General features: G+C 37.2%; 1 protein-coding gene across 2 annotated transcripts; it reads left to right on the plus strand.

Moving 5' to 3' along the window:
• Positions 1 to 343: 343 nt before the first annotated feature.
• Positions 344 to 10,534, plus strand: Rexo2 (RNA exonuclease 2). 2 transcript variants are annotated; one of them, XR_011708604.1, is made up of 8 exons: positions 344 to 537; positions 1,452 to 1,535; positions 4,640 to 4,717; positions 5,315 to 5,426; positions 6,744 to 6,852; positions 8,193 to 8,246; positions 9,425 to 9,523; positions 10,099 to 10,183. XR_011708604.1 is itself a non-coding variant. In XM_027930707.2 (7 exons), the coding sequence occupies exons 1-7, from the start codon at positions 391 to 393 to the stop codon at positions 10,226 to 10,228; spliced, it is 714 nt and encodes a 237-aa protein (XP_027786508.1). In that variant the 5' UTR covers positions 344 to 390; the 3' UTR covers positions 10,229 to 10,534. The 2 variants fall into 2 exon arrangements, 1 of the variants encoding a protein (XP_027786508.1); XM_027930707.2 differs by lacking the exon at positions 9,425 to 9,523 and having other exon boundaries at positions 10,099 to 10,534.
• Positions 10,535 to 11,498: the final 964 nt, after the last annotated feature.

The following is an 11,498-nucleotide window of genomic DNA, read 5'->3' on the forward strand; positions in this document are numbered from 1 at the left end:
GGAAAGATTTTTTAAAAACTCGCAAATAACTAGGTCTTTTCAACCAGTCCAAATAAAAAGAATTCTTTTTCCATTCTGCGGTTTAGAACTAATCAAAACTCAGGAAATAACTCTGGGAAGCAAACAAACTTAGCCATGAAAAACATGCGCGTCTAGTACATCCGAAAAACACGTGGCGGGGGTGGGAACTCGGGGCTCCGCTCCCGGACTCGCAGTCCCGTCGGCCCTTTCGGCGGCCGAGCCCGGCGACGGAGGGCGGGCGGGCGCGAGGGCTGCCGGGACTTGTGGTCCTCGCTCAGCGCCTCCCCGCGGGTTTGCGACGTTTAGCGACCATTGCGCCTGCGCGCGCGCCGGCGGCTAGGCTGGGGCCGTGGCGGCTCGTGCTGGGTGATGCTAGGCGGCTCCCTGGGCTCCAGGCTGTTGCGGGGTGTGGGTGGGAGTCGCCGGCAGTTCGGGTCGCGAGGTGTCCGCGAAGGTGGCGCAGCCATGGCGGCAGGGGAGAGCATGGCACAGCGAATGGTCTGGGTGGACCTGGAGGTGAGCGAGGTCGGCGCGGGGTGAGGGGCGGCGAGTCAGGTTTCGCGCGTGGGACCCAGTGGCCGAGCCTGTCCGGGAGAGCGGCAGTATGTGGGTCTCGGGTATGGCAGGTGAGCGCGTCCCGGCTGTGGGCAGCGCTGGGCAGGACTCCAGCGGGAGTTGGGGACTGGGCTGGACCGTGGGGTTTCTTTACAGAAGGGAGGAGTCTTCCATATGTCTCTTTCTCCTCCTGATCACCTCCGCCAACTTGGACTTCCCTAACGCTTCGGTGCCTCCCGGCTAGTATCACTGGTGGGGGTAGGGACAGCATCTCTGCTTCCATTTCCCCCACAAAGCCTTAAAGGACCCTATGCTGTTCAAGCTGGATGGGACTCCGGAGATGACTCAGCCTTACTCCTCTTTCCATAAACGAAAAAATTGAGGCCCAAAGAGAGGATTCAACACTTTCAAGGTCGCGCCATTAGTGAGAGTTTGAGACTAGAGCCCAATTCTGATTTCTTCAGTTTTAACATACTTATATCAAGCCCTCCCCCCACTCCTCCCCGAGCCTCAATTTTCTCTGTGTAATGATAATCATTCCTTTCTACTTAGATTGTCATAAAGATCAACAAATGTAATAAGTTTTTGTAAACTTAAGAGACATGGTGATATTGGTTATCTAATTCTTCCATAATTGACAGCACTCTCTCAATTTTACTTACTTTGCATTTGTCCCGGAGTAGAATCACAGTGCCTGACAATGGTAAATGTTGAATAAGTGAGGATATGTATTTAGTACCTTGCATGCCCAAGGGACATTATTCTGTCTTCTATTCTGGCTGTGGAATATATCAGGAATTCTTGTTTAATAACCTTGAGTAAAAGAGACCGGAAAGGTGTTTTTTTGTGTATTACATATTTATTTTTTATTGCAGATGACAGGATTGGACATTGAAAAGGACCAGATTATTGAGATGGCCTGTCTGATAACAGACTCTGATCTTAACATTTTGGCTGAAGTAGGTGAATACCATATAATACAGTCATACTCTGTGGAGGGCATGAAAATCTAAAGATCACTTTCTCCAGTGTTAGTATTTAAAAAATAAAGAAATTGAGCTCCATATAGATTAAGGTCCAAAGTAGTATGAACCATGCCCAAACTGTACAGAAACATAAACTCTTGTTGTTTACTGAGAACTTAGTGTGTCAGGGCCAATTCTTAAGTGCTTTACATGTTTTCATACTTAGTCTTCACAAAAAATCTTAAGGTAGGTACTGTTAATAATGCTTATTTTATAGATGAGGACATAGAGATGTTGGATATGTCACCCAAGGTCACCTGGCTAGTTATCGTGGAAACCTGTAGTTTTAACCTAGGCAGTTTTAGTAAAGTGTTTCTAGCCAGTAGGACAGTCACCTATTGTCCCATCAGGTTTGGTGACTCATGTCAAAGTTTATATCTTTATATCCTATCCTTGGCTTTAACTGGATACCCTATGTAGTCATTCCTTGGTATCCCTAGGGTATTGGTTACAGGACCCCCCTCAGAGACCAAAATCTGAGTATGCTCAAGTGTTATTTAAAATGACATAGTATTTGCTTATAACCTTTGCACATCCTCTCATATACTTCAGAGCATCTCTAGTTTACATATAATATCTAATACAATGTAAATACTAAACAAATAGTTTCTATACTGTATTGTTTAGGGAATAAAGAAAAGAGAGGTCTCTACGTACAGATGCATTTTTTCCCTCCAAATATTTTCAATCTGGAGTTGGTTGAATCTGTGGATATAGAACCTGTTGTTACAGAGGGTCATCTGCCTTTTCAATCAAGACATGTGTTTCTTTTAGATCTATATGACAATTTTAGAATTTCTGTTAACGCACATCCAAAAAAAGTGTTCTCCTGTGGAATATGATAAAGGTTTTTATATTTTTCTATTTTAAAACTGAAACATTAAGCAAAACAAATACACCTGCTGCATTTCAGCCTCTTATGAAACATTTAATAAGTATGTGATATGTCTGATTGGTAGGGGATAAAATTCCCTAGTTTAACACTGTCACCATTATTTGGAGTCATTCAAAAAACAAAATAGGGTGTTTGTAGAAAAGTGAGGATTTGTTAAGTTCCCAGAAGGTAGGGTTGATGGTTTATTGGTGCTGGATAAATTTTATAAATCTACAGGTATAACCTCCCTTTATTTCCCAGGTAGACAACAGGTGAGAGGCATTTATAGATGAGTTGCTGGTGTGCCAGACTTACTTTCTGACACATGAGCTGGAGAAGACTCATGAGACTCTGTTTCTCATGATAACTTTTATTTTCAACTATATAAAGAAAGTCCTCAGTTTTAGGTTTGGTTGTATTTTTTTCTTTTTCCTGTGACTTGGAATTTACTATAGAGATTAGTGAAGTGTCTTTATTTTATCAGCTCTCCTTACCCTTAGCCAAGGAAGTATTTTTGCTTTAGATAGTTGATATAATGTGAAACACTGAAAGTTAAGTGGACTGGTAGGTTGATATGTACACTGGAGAAAATTTGGGTATGTGTTCACATAGCCTGAAATAGGCTAAGTTTAGATGAGGATAAGGATTTTAAAAAAATAAAAAATATGTTGGAGCTGTCAGTTGTGTGGAAAATGTTTTATTCTCATGTACAAGTCTGAGGAAAATATTTTATGCTAGTAGAAACACAAGCAGCCTACTCCAAAACTTTTTCAGTGGGTGTTAGTGGGTCCTTGATTTGTTAAACTGGAATCTAAACCAGGTTAGTAGATTTATAATATGTACTTTGCTCCTTTCCATTATTGTTTGATTTTTTTTTATATTTATATTTTTAGTTGTAGGTGGACACAATATCTTTATTTCATTTTCATGTGGTGTTGAGGTTTGAACCCAGTGCCTCACGTGTGCTAGGTGAGCACTTTACCACTGAGCCTGCCCTGAATTGTTTTGTTTTTAATATCAGAACAATTTTTTTGTTTCTCCATGGAGATTGCCAACACAAGGTTTTTGTTTGGCTAAAACTCCATTTTGTTGTATAATGTCAGGCATATTTTAGTCCATTTCTGGCCATTTCTTTCAGTGATTGCAAACTATTTTTTGCCATCTTAGTAATAATAACTTGGATTTGTAGATTACTTTTCTTTTAGAAAATTCAAAGAACTTTTGTATCTATTATTTCTTTGATCCTAACGAGGAAAGAGGACCAATTTATTGATTCACCGTTTTCCAGAAGGAGAAACTAAGGTGACTTGCTTTAATGTCGTTGACCAGGCTACTATTACTGTTGGGCCTCTGTCCCAGAGAATCACAGTTGAATGTTTTATTAAATGGAACTCAGAATTTGAGGGCCACTCGTTTTAATTTTGTTTTTTAGATGTCTCTAGTTACCTCTTCTTTAAAATTTTGCTTTTTACTTATTTTTTTGTTTGTTTTTTAAATGTAAAACCACTGTTGAAATTAAGCAGAATAACTTTAAACAGTATGTAATCTATTGTTTTTTTTTTTGCCTTGTTCTCCATCCCTGTCCTACTTCCCAAAGTTTATGTATTTTCTTGACATTTTGCATGCGTATATAAATGTGTACATTTTTTAAAATATGTAAATAAAATCATATGCATGTATGCACTGTTGTGCAGTTTACTTTTCTCACTTGGTAATAAAGATACTTTTCAAAATGAACTCATAATCAGGATTTAGCAGAGTTTTTCTAGAAAGGGCCAGATATTAAAATCTTTTAGCCTTTGAGTGCCATATACCTCTCAGTCATACATTCTCTCTCTTTTTAAATCTCCTTTAACAATGTAAAACTCATTCTTAACTTTTTGGTTATAAAAAACTTAACCAAAGCCTGGGATTATAGTTTGCTGAATCTTGGTAGATATCTATGTCCTAAGGGGCATTTTGGTTTTCAGTTGTGTGCGTTCTTTTTTTCAATCATTGTAAATAGTTCTGGAATGAATGAAGACCAGTTTTAGAGTTCATTAAGTGTCCTTTATATTCTTTTTCTGATACATGCATTTAGTCCTTAATGCAGCTTGAACTTTATCTCTGAAAACAGGGTTATTTCTTTTGATTCTTAATGACTAATGGCTTTTCCCATCCACAGGGTCCTAACCTGATTATAAAACAGCCAGATGAGTTGCTGGACAGCATGTCAGATTGGTGTAAGGAGCACCATGGGAAGGTAACATTACCAAATAACAAGATTGCTGCTTTGGGGAACAGTAACAAGCTTATTGCACTCACATCTGAATCCTAGACCATTGTTGGATGGTATTTAAAAAGAGGGTTAGAGGAAGATTGCTTGGCAAGCCTGGGAAACTGCTTGCTTTTTACTTTTCATCTTTTGGACCTCTCGAGATCATCTTCTCCTGAATGTCCTCTTTTTTCTCTCCTATATTCAGTCTGTCGCGAACGCATTGTGGATTGTCAAGTATTACTCAAGTCAGTCTTTTGGATGAGGTTAGACATCAACTCTCAGAGAAGGGGGAATGCTGCTGTCCTCTTAATAGTTGTTTCTTCCCAGAGGTTATATCCTTGGACTTTGAGCACCATCTTTTTTGACTGTGTGGAAATGCTATTAACAATCAGGAACATAACTTATTGGCTTGGATTAAGAAAAATTTGGTGAAAAGATGGCAGTTTCAGTTTGAACTTGAGCTCTAAAAATGGTCCATCTGTGGTGATACTTGCCCATTTTAGAAGTAAAATTTCATTTCTGGATACCTTTGAAAACTGACTTCATGTGTTTCTGCTGGGGGCTGGGGATTCTCTCTTGCAGTCTGGTCTTACCAAGGCAGTGAAGGAGAGTACAATTACATTGCAGCAGGCAGAGTATGAATTTCTGTCCTTTGTACGACAGCAGACTCCTCCGGGGCTCTGTCCACTTGCAGGTAAAATCCAATCCTATGTATATCTTCTAGATAGTCTTCCATTGTAGTGGTTCAAGAGACTGCAATTCCAGAAATACCAGCCAAGCCTATCTATATCTTCCATTTACCCTGATTTGGATTATTTATCTTTTGTGTTCAAGTTTCCTTGTATAGTTCACAACATGAATATTAGGAAAATGCACTGAAATAAGACATGAGAAGTTAGAAACAAACTCAGTAAAAATTTTTCCATATTTTTATGATGAAAGAATTTTTGACACAGAAAAGTTGGACTGAGTAATTGTTAAACGTGTGCCTGTTGGTTGTACCTATTTTTTTTTTTTTATATTTGAAAATAAAGTGTAGGTTTTATGACACTTAATTTCTAAAAACTTCATGGAGCATCTCCTAAGAATAAGGATATTTTGTTATGTAACACAGTATCATTATTGCATTGAAAAGAATTAAAGTCATTTAATAGTATCACGTGATGTCTAGTCTACATTCAGAGTTCCCTAAAATGTCTAATTGTTTTTGAACCAGGATTCAGTCAAGGCTCATGCGTTTCATTTTGGTTATTATGTATCTTTAGTCTGTTAACCCAGAACTGTCCACCTATCTCTATTTTTTTCCCTTGTGACATTGATTTAAAAGAGACCAGGTCAGTTCTATCAGGATTTTTAAAGCAGTAACTTTGTAAGAGGGGTGGTAATGTTCTGTGGAGGTGTATTTGCATTTGTATATGTCCATTGATGTGGTAACTGACACTTTTCTCAAACATTCACAGGGAAAGTTTTGGCATTAAGTCTTAGAATTACATTGTGTAAAAGTTCTTCAGCCAATGTAGTTGATACCTATTTTAAAATTCTTATTTAAAATTTAGTGTTTTAAATATAAATTACTGTGTGGAAACATGAATGTGGATGTGATTTGTTATAAAAATTGGAATGTAAATAAAGGCTTATTTACTTACATGATTCAGTTAAGTTTTTAGTGTTAGTGGTGTGTATTTTGTGACACTGGGAGAAAGTTTGCACGTCTTGTATGAACTTGAAAAGTAACAGATTTACATGTTGCGTGTGTGGAATGCTGGATTTGTCCTTTTGTCTGTGAGGCCATATACAAATTTATTATGAGCCAGACTGACCAAATTCTTGGAAATCTGCACCTGTAAGCTAATCAGAAGCACTCAAACTTGATTTGGGAATTTAGAGATATTTATAGGAATTGTTTAAACTTTAAAAATTTATTTTCTTTTCAAATACAATTTATGAATTTTTATATCCTGTTGTATACTACTAGAAATACATAGATCCAGTATGCTTCATGTCTTTCTAGGAAATTCAGTTCATGCAGATAAGAAGTTTCTTGACAAATACATGCCCCAGTTCATGAAACATCTTCATTATAGAATAATTGATGTGAGCACTGTTAAAGAACTGTGCAGGTAAGGGCTATATTTAGGATCCATTAAGTTGCCTCATTTAGCATGTTTTAATTGAGAATTTGTGGAAAATAATTGAATAGAATGGTAGAACTGAGGGTACTAAGTGGGTGTGTATCTACGTTATCCCATTCTCACTTGTACAGGACCTTAGTTTATCCTGACTGGTGAGACTTGGGGGAAAGTGTCAAATATTTTCCATGTAAATTACATATATGCAGAAAGTTTATTGGGCACTCATTCTGTGCCAGGCATTGACCTATCTGCTGGAATATATAGATGAAGAGGTCTTAAACAGCATAGAATCTAGTGGGTTGACAGACACATAAAAACACCCTCAAAGTCTACTGTATGGTGACTCCTGGAGTGAGTGTACATGTAGAGTATGAGAGCACTCAGGAAGGAGCACCTCACCATGCTGGAGTGAGAGGAATGGGAATTCAAAAAGCTGTATGTGTAGCTTTTAAATTGAGGTTTAAATCAGAAGGGAAGCTTTCTAGGCATTTAAGTGAGAAGAATGCATTCCTGAGAGTGGGCAGAGTTACGAGGATGTGAAAGTAAGGCAAAAGTGTGCAGGGAATTACTGTCTGTTCTTTAATGCTGCAGTGCAATGCATGAGTTTGGCAAAGGTGGAGGGTGGGGCCCAGTATTGGAGGGCTTGTGTGCCATGCCAAGGTTAGATTTTTATCTACTGAGGGAAGGAACTCCTTTGACAGGCTTAAATAAAAGAATGAGTCATGATCAGATCATTCTGATTAGAAGGTAGCAAGAAAAATGATAGATAAGAAAGGAGACTTGTATCTTTTTGGAGAAACAAAATGGCAGTTGGGTGTTTGAGGGGAATGGAAATAAAATTTGAGAGAGTCAATTGGCATGATACTGACTGTTTAGATGAGCCAGTGGGGACAAGGAGGAGGTATAAAGGGATTCTGGTGCTTCTAGTTGGGACAGCTCAGGTGGGCAGAACTGTCCAATGAAAGAGGGGAAATAAGAGGAAGAGTAGATTTGGTGAATGGGGGAGGAGTGCAGTGGAGAGGGGTGAGTGTGGTTTTACATATGAAGTAGGAGTGTGGATTTCTAGGTGGAGATGTCCAGCAGTCAGGAACTCGGGAGAGGGCTGACTTGGAGTTACAGATTTCGGAGTCTTATACATTGATGAGCTTGTTCAAAGAGAATATGTAGAAGGAAGAGAAGAAAGGGTGTAAGAGAATCATAGGCAAAGAGGCAACTCGATAGTTATGATCCAGATGCCTTTTGCATTGTTAATAATTACTGGAAGGAGGTAATTCATTCAGTATATTTGAGACAGTTTCCTTTGAGAGTTCCATTTCTACTGTGTATAGACGCTGGTATCCAGAAGAATATGAATTTGCACCAAAGAAGGCTGCTTCTCACAGGTAAGATTTGATCCTACACAGTGCTTCTCAGTCTATTACACACATAACCTCCAAATTCAAATAACTTCCTTTTTGCACTCTTCTTTGGGGGAAACATGAAGATTGACTAGCAGAAAAATAACTTTTTACTGTCAGAAATTCAGGTCAGGATTCTAGTGTTCCATTCTGAGAAGGGTGATAATAATCTCTTTTTTGGTCAGATAGTCTTTATTACAGTTTTAGAATGTTTAAGCACTTGGTTTATGGGTATGATGAAAAAATCCAATCTTCCTAGGAATGAGCAGCTTTTTCTAATCACAGAGAATATGGATTCAACCATTTGAAATTAGAACACTTTGTGTACAGTTGTAAGATATAGTTGTTCTACTTCAACATTTTCATTTTTCTGATTGAATTTAAAGATATTGTGCATTCAAGTGTTCTGTACTGTTTCTTTTATAATTTTTTATTTTAGAATCATGTAGGAACATAACACTTGACAGTAGTCTTCTAAGGGTAGCATTTGGTTCACTTGTTTACTGATCCTGAACTATCTGCATTGCATTTGGAGGCAAGCAGAGAAAGACCAGCCCCAAATGTCTGTTATTCTCATGTATTTTTATTGGGCATACCTGGACTACAGCACAGTAATTCTGATCTAAAAAAACCTCACCTGAAATAATTGGGGTTTGGTATGACTTGGATTTCAGAATTTTTTAGATTTTAGGAAGATCATAATATACCTGTATTGTGTTTCATGTAATGCTCCTAAAAAAGCTGACCATAATACAACACATTGGTATTTCTTCAGTGAAACATGGAATACAACAAATGGCATAATAAGTAATATGAATAGCCTCCATATTGAGTTTGGTTAGGCTTTGCCACATAGTGGGTTATAAAAGTACATTGGGTTTTCCAATCTGTTTTAGGTTTCGGTATTGTGATTAGAAGTTGTATACATTTACCTGTTTAAAGGCTGTGTTTTTCATAGCTTAATACCATATATCCAGGATCTGGGAAGGAAGCACATTTTTTTTTTTTTTTTTTTTTTTTTGCCTTAGCCACAAAAATAACTCATGAAACTTGCATTAAATTTCTAGCAGTTGATTCTCTAGAAGAGGCCATTGGCCCATCATTCAGAGCTTATTGATTTACTTGCACATTGTTCTAATAATCTTGGTTACCTGATTTCTCAGACTACAACAGATGAGAAACAGCATGTTGGAGGAGAAGAAAGGCTGTTAGATGGAGGCAGGCTGCCACTGATTATAGCACAAATCACCACGAGAGAGGAGGTAGATCCTCTTTTATGGTTAGGTACTGTCTGATCTGATAATTGATGTTTATTATGATGACTGAATCATGAGTTATGTTCGAGTATGTCAGTATATTTTGTTCAGGGGCATCATTAAGTATTGCCCAAACTATGTTTCATGATTTGTTAATAAGTGTTCCACAAATGTGGTTGATAAAGTTTTAGAAATACTGTGTGTATAGCATAGCTTCCTCTTAGGAATCATAAGATACCTTAGTTTATTAAATGCAGAAACTTCAGGAAAAAAATATTTAGTTTTCCTTAAACTTATTTGACCCTGTATTTCCTCTCCTTTGCCCATTGGAGCATATAGTAACCTTATTAAACAGTTTAGGAAATTTTTATGTGTATTTTACAAATTTGTTTTTATAAATCAGGTTTTTTTAAAGAACAAAACACTTCATACTGCTTTACTGAAATGTTCTACTTCTTGATGATGTCATAGAGTGGCATTTACAGTAACTTGTTCTTATTTATAAAAAGTTATGTTTACAAAATGATTTCCATCTCCTCTGTTTTTGGACATTTTATTCAGTGTGATATGTTTACTTATAGGGCACTTGATGACATTAGTGAAAGCATCAAAGAACTTCAGTTTTACCGAAATAACATCTTCAAGAAAAAAACAGATGAAAAGAAGAGGAAAATTATAGAAAATGGAGAAAATGAGAAGACTGTGAGTTGATGCCAGTTCTCATGCTGCCACAACATAGTTCTCTGGAAGCAACTTATAGTGGTTTTTATTTTATGTTTTTCTTTTCCATGCTGATTGCTTGGCAGAGCACCTTCTTTTAGTTAACTTGCACCTCCAGATTACTCAAGCAGACAGCACTATATGCTGTTTCCATTATGGCACAGCAGCAGCTTTGTAAGTACCAGGTCATGCCCATTCCTCGGTACATATCTTCATTTGCTTTTAGACAATTTCTTTTGTTTAAAAATAAATAAATAAATAAATAAACAAATAAAGCTAGTTCTATTGAAATGCAAACCTTTTTGTACCATTTATTCTTTAATAGTTTAATTATTGGAAATAGATATCTTTTTTAAGTGGTATGGCTGATGTTTAAATTCTCCTAATGTACTTTTATTAAGTTTCTTAAACAGGAAGTGAACTTACTCTCTTTTGCTTTACAAGTCAAGAATAGAATAACAAGATAGGTTCAGAGAAGCAGATTTGGGCTCAATGTTATCAAACTAACAGCTCTGGAATAGGCTACTCTTCACTGCTTTCAAGAAATTCAAGTAAGCCATCAGACTGTGATTCTGTAAGTAGTAATGAAGGTTTATTGACTAGATAATATGTATAAGGCAGTCACTGTGCTAGGTTTATAAAACAGAGCTTGCTTTCCTAGGTCTAATGGTAAGTAAGTACATGAGAAGGGGTTTCAATTTGAATATATTAACTCCTAAGTTTATGTAGTCTAGATTGCAGTACTAAGGCCACTCCTCTGCCAGTGGGTGCAATGGAACCATCTGTAGAACAAGTCTTATTTCTTTGTGCACTGTATTCTGACAAATGCCCCTTTAAGACAAGTAATCAGAATTGAGAAAGGCCCACAGATGACCTGCTCCTCTTTGAGAACTACTGGAAAAGAAGACTTCTGTGATGAGCTTAAGTTATATCCCTATTTTTTTGTAGTCCTTGTATGAATATAATGTGTTCCAAATGCGTGATAATTACAGAGATAACTAGACTGTGGATGAGAACAGTCTTATATTTTCATTTGAATAACACTTCAACACTTACTAAGTCGTGTTACCTATTCAAAAACCATATGAGTGGAGAGAGAGATTTTAGTTTGATTTTTTTTTTCCCCAAATGAACAAATTAAGGTTTAGACCCACAAGTCTAATAAGTAGATGAAAACTTAATTAAATCTTCAGATTTTTATCCTGACTGTTTTATCCTTCTGTTTTCTGAAATGACATGTATCCACATCAGTGGTTTGGTA

Source organism: Marmota flaviventris, chromosome 9 (genome assembly GCF_047511675.1).
Source record: "Marmota flaviventris isolate mMarFla1 chromosome 9, mMarFla1.hap1, whole genome shotgun sequence".
Classification (NCBI taxonomy): Eukaryota; Metazoa; Chordata; class Mammalia; order Rodentia; family Sciuridae; genus Marmota; species Marmota flaviventris.

Excerpts from the sequence above, each read along its gene's own strand:
- Rexo2 (XM_027930707.2), top strand. The coding sequence starts at position 391 with ATGCTAGGCGGCTCCCTGGGCTCCAGGCTGTTGCGGGGTGTGGGTGGG. Across the intron at positions 538-1,451 it reads TGGTCTGGGTGGACCTGGAG|ATGACAGGATTGGACATTGA; the intron begins GTGAGCGAGGTC and ends TTTTTATTGCAG. Across the intron at positions 1,536-4,639 it reads ATCTTAACATTTTGGCTGAA|GGTCCTAACCTGATTATAAA; the intron begins GTAGGTGAATAC and ends TCCCATCCACAG.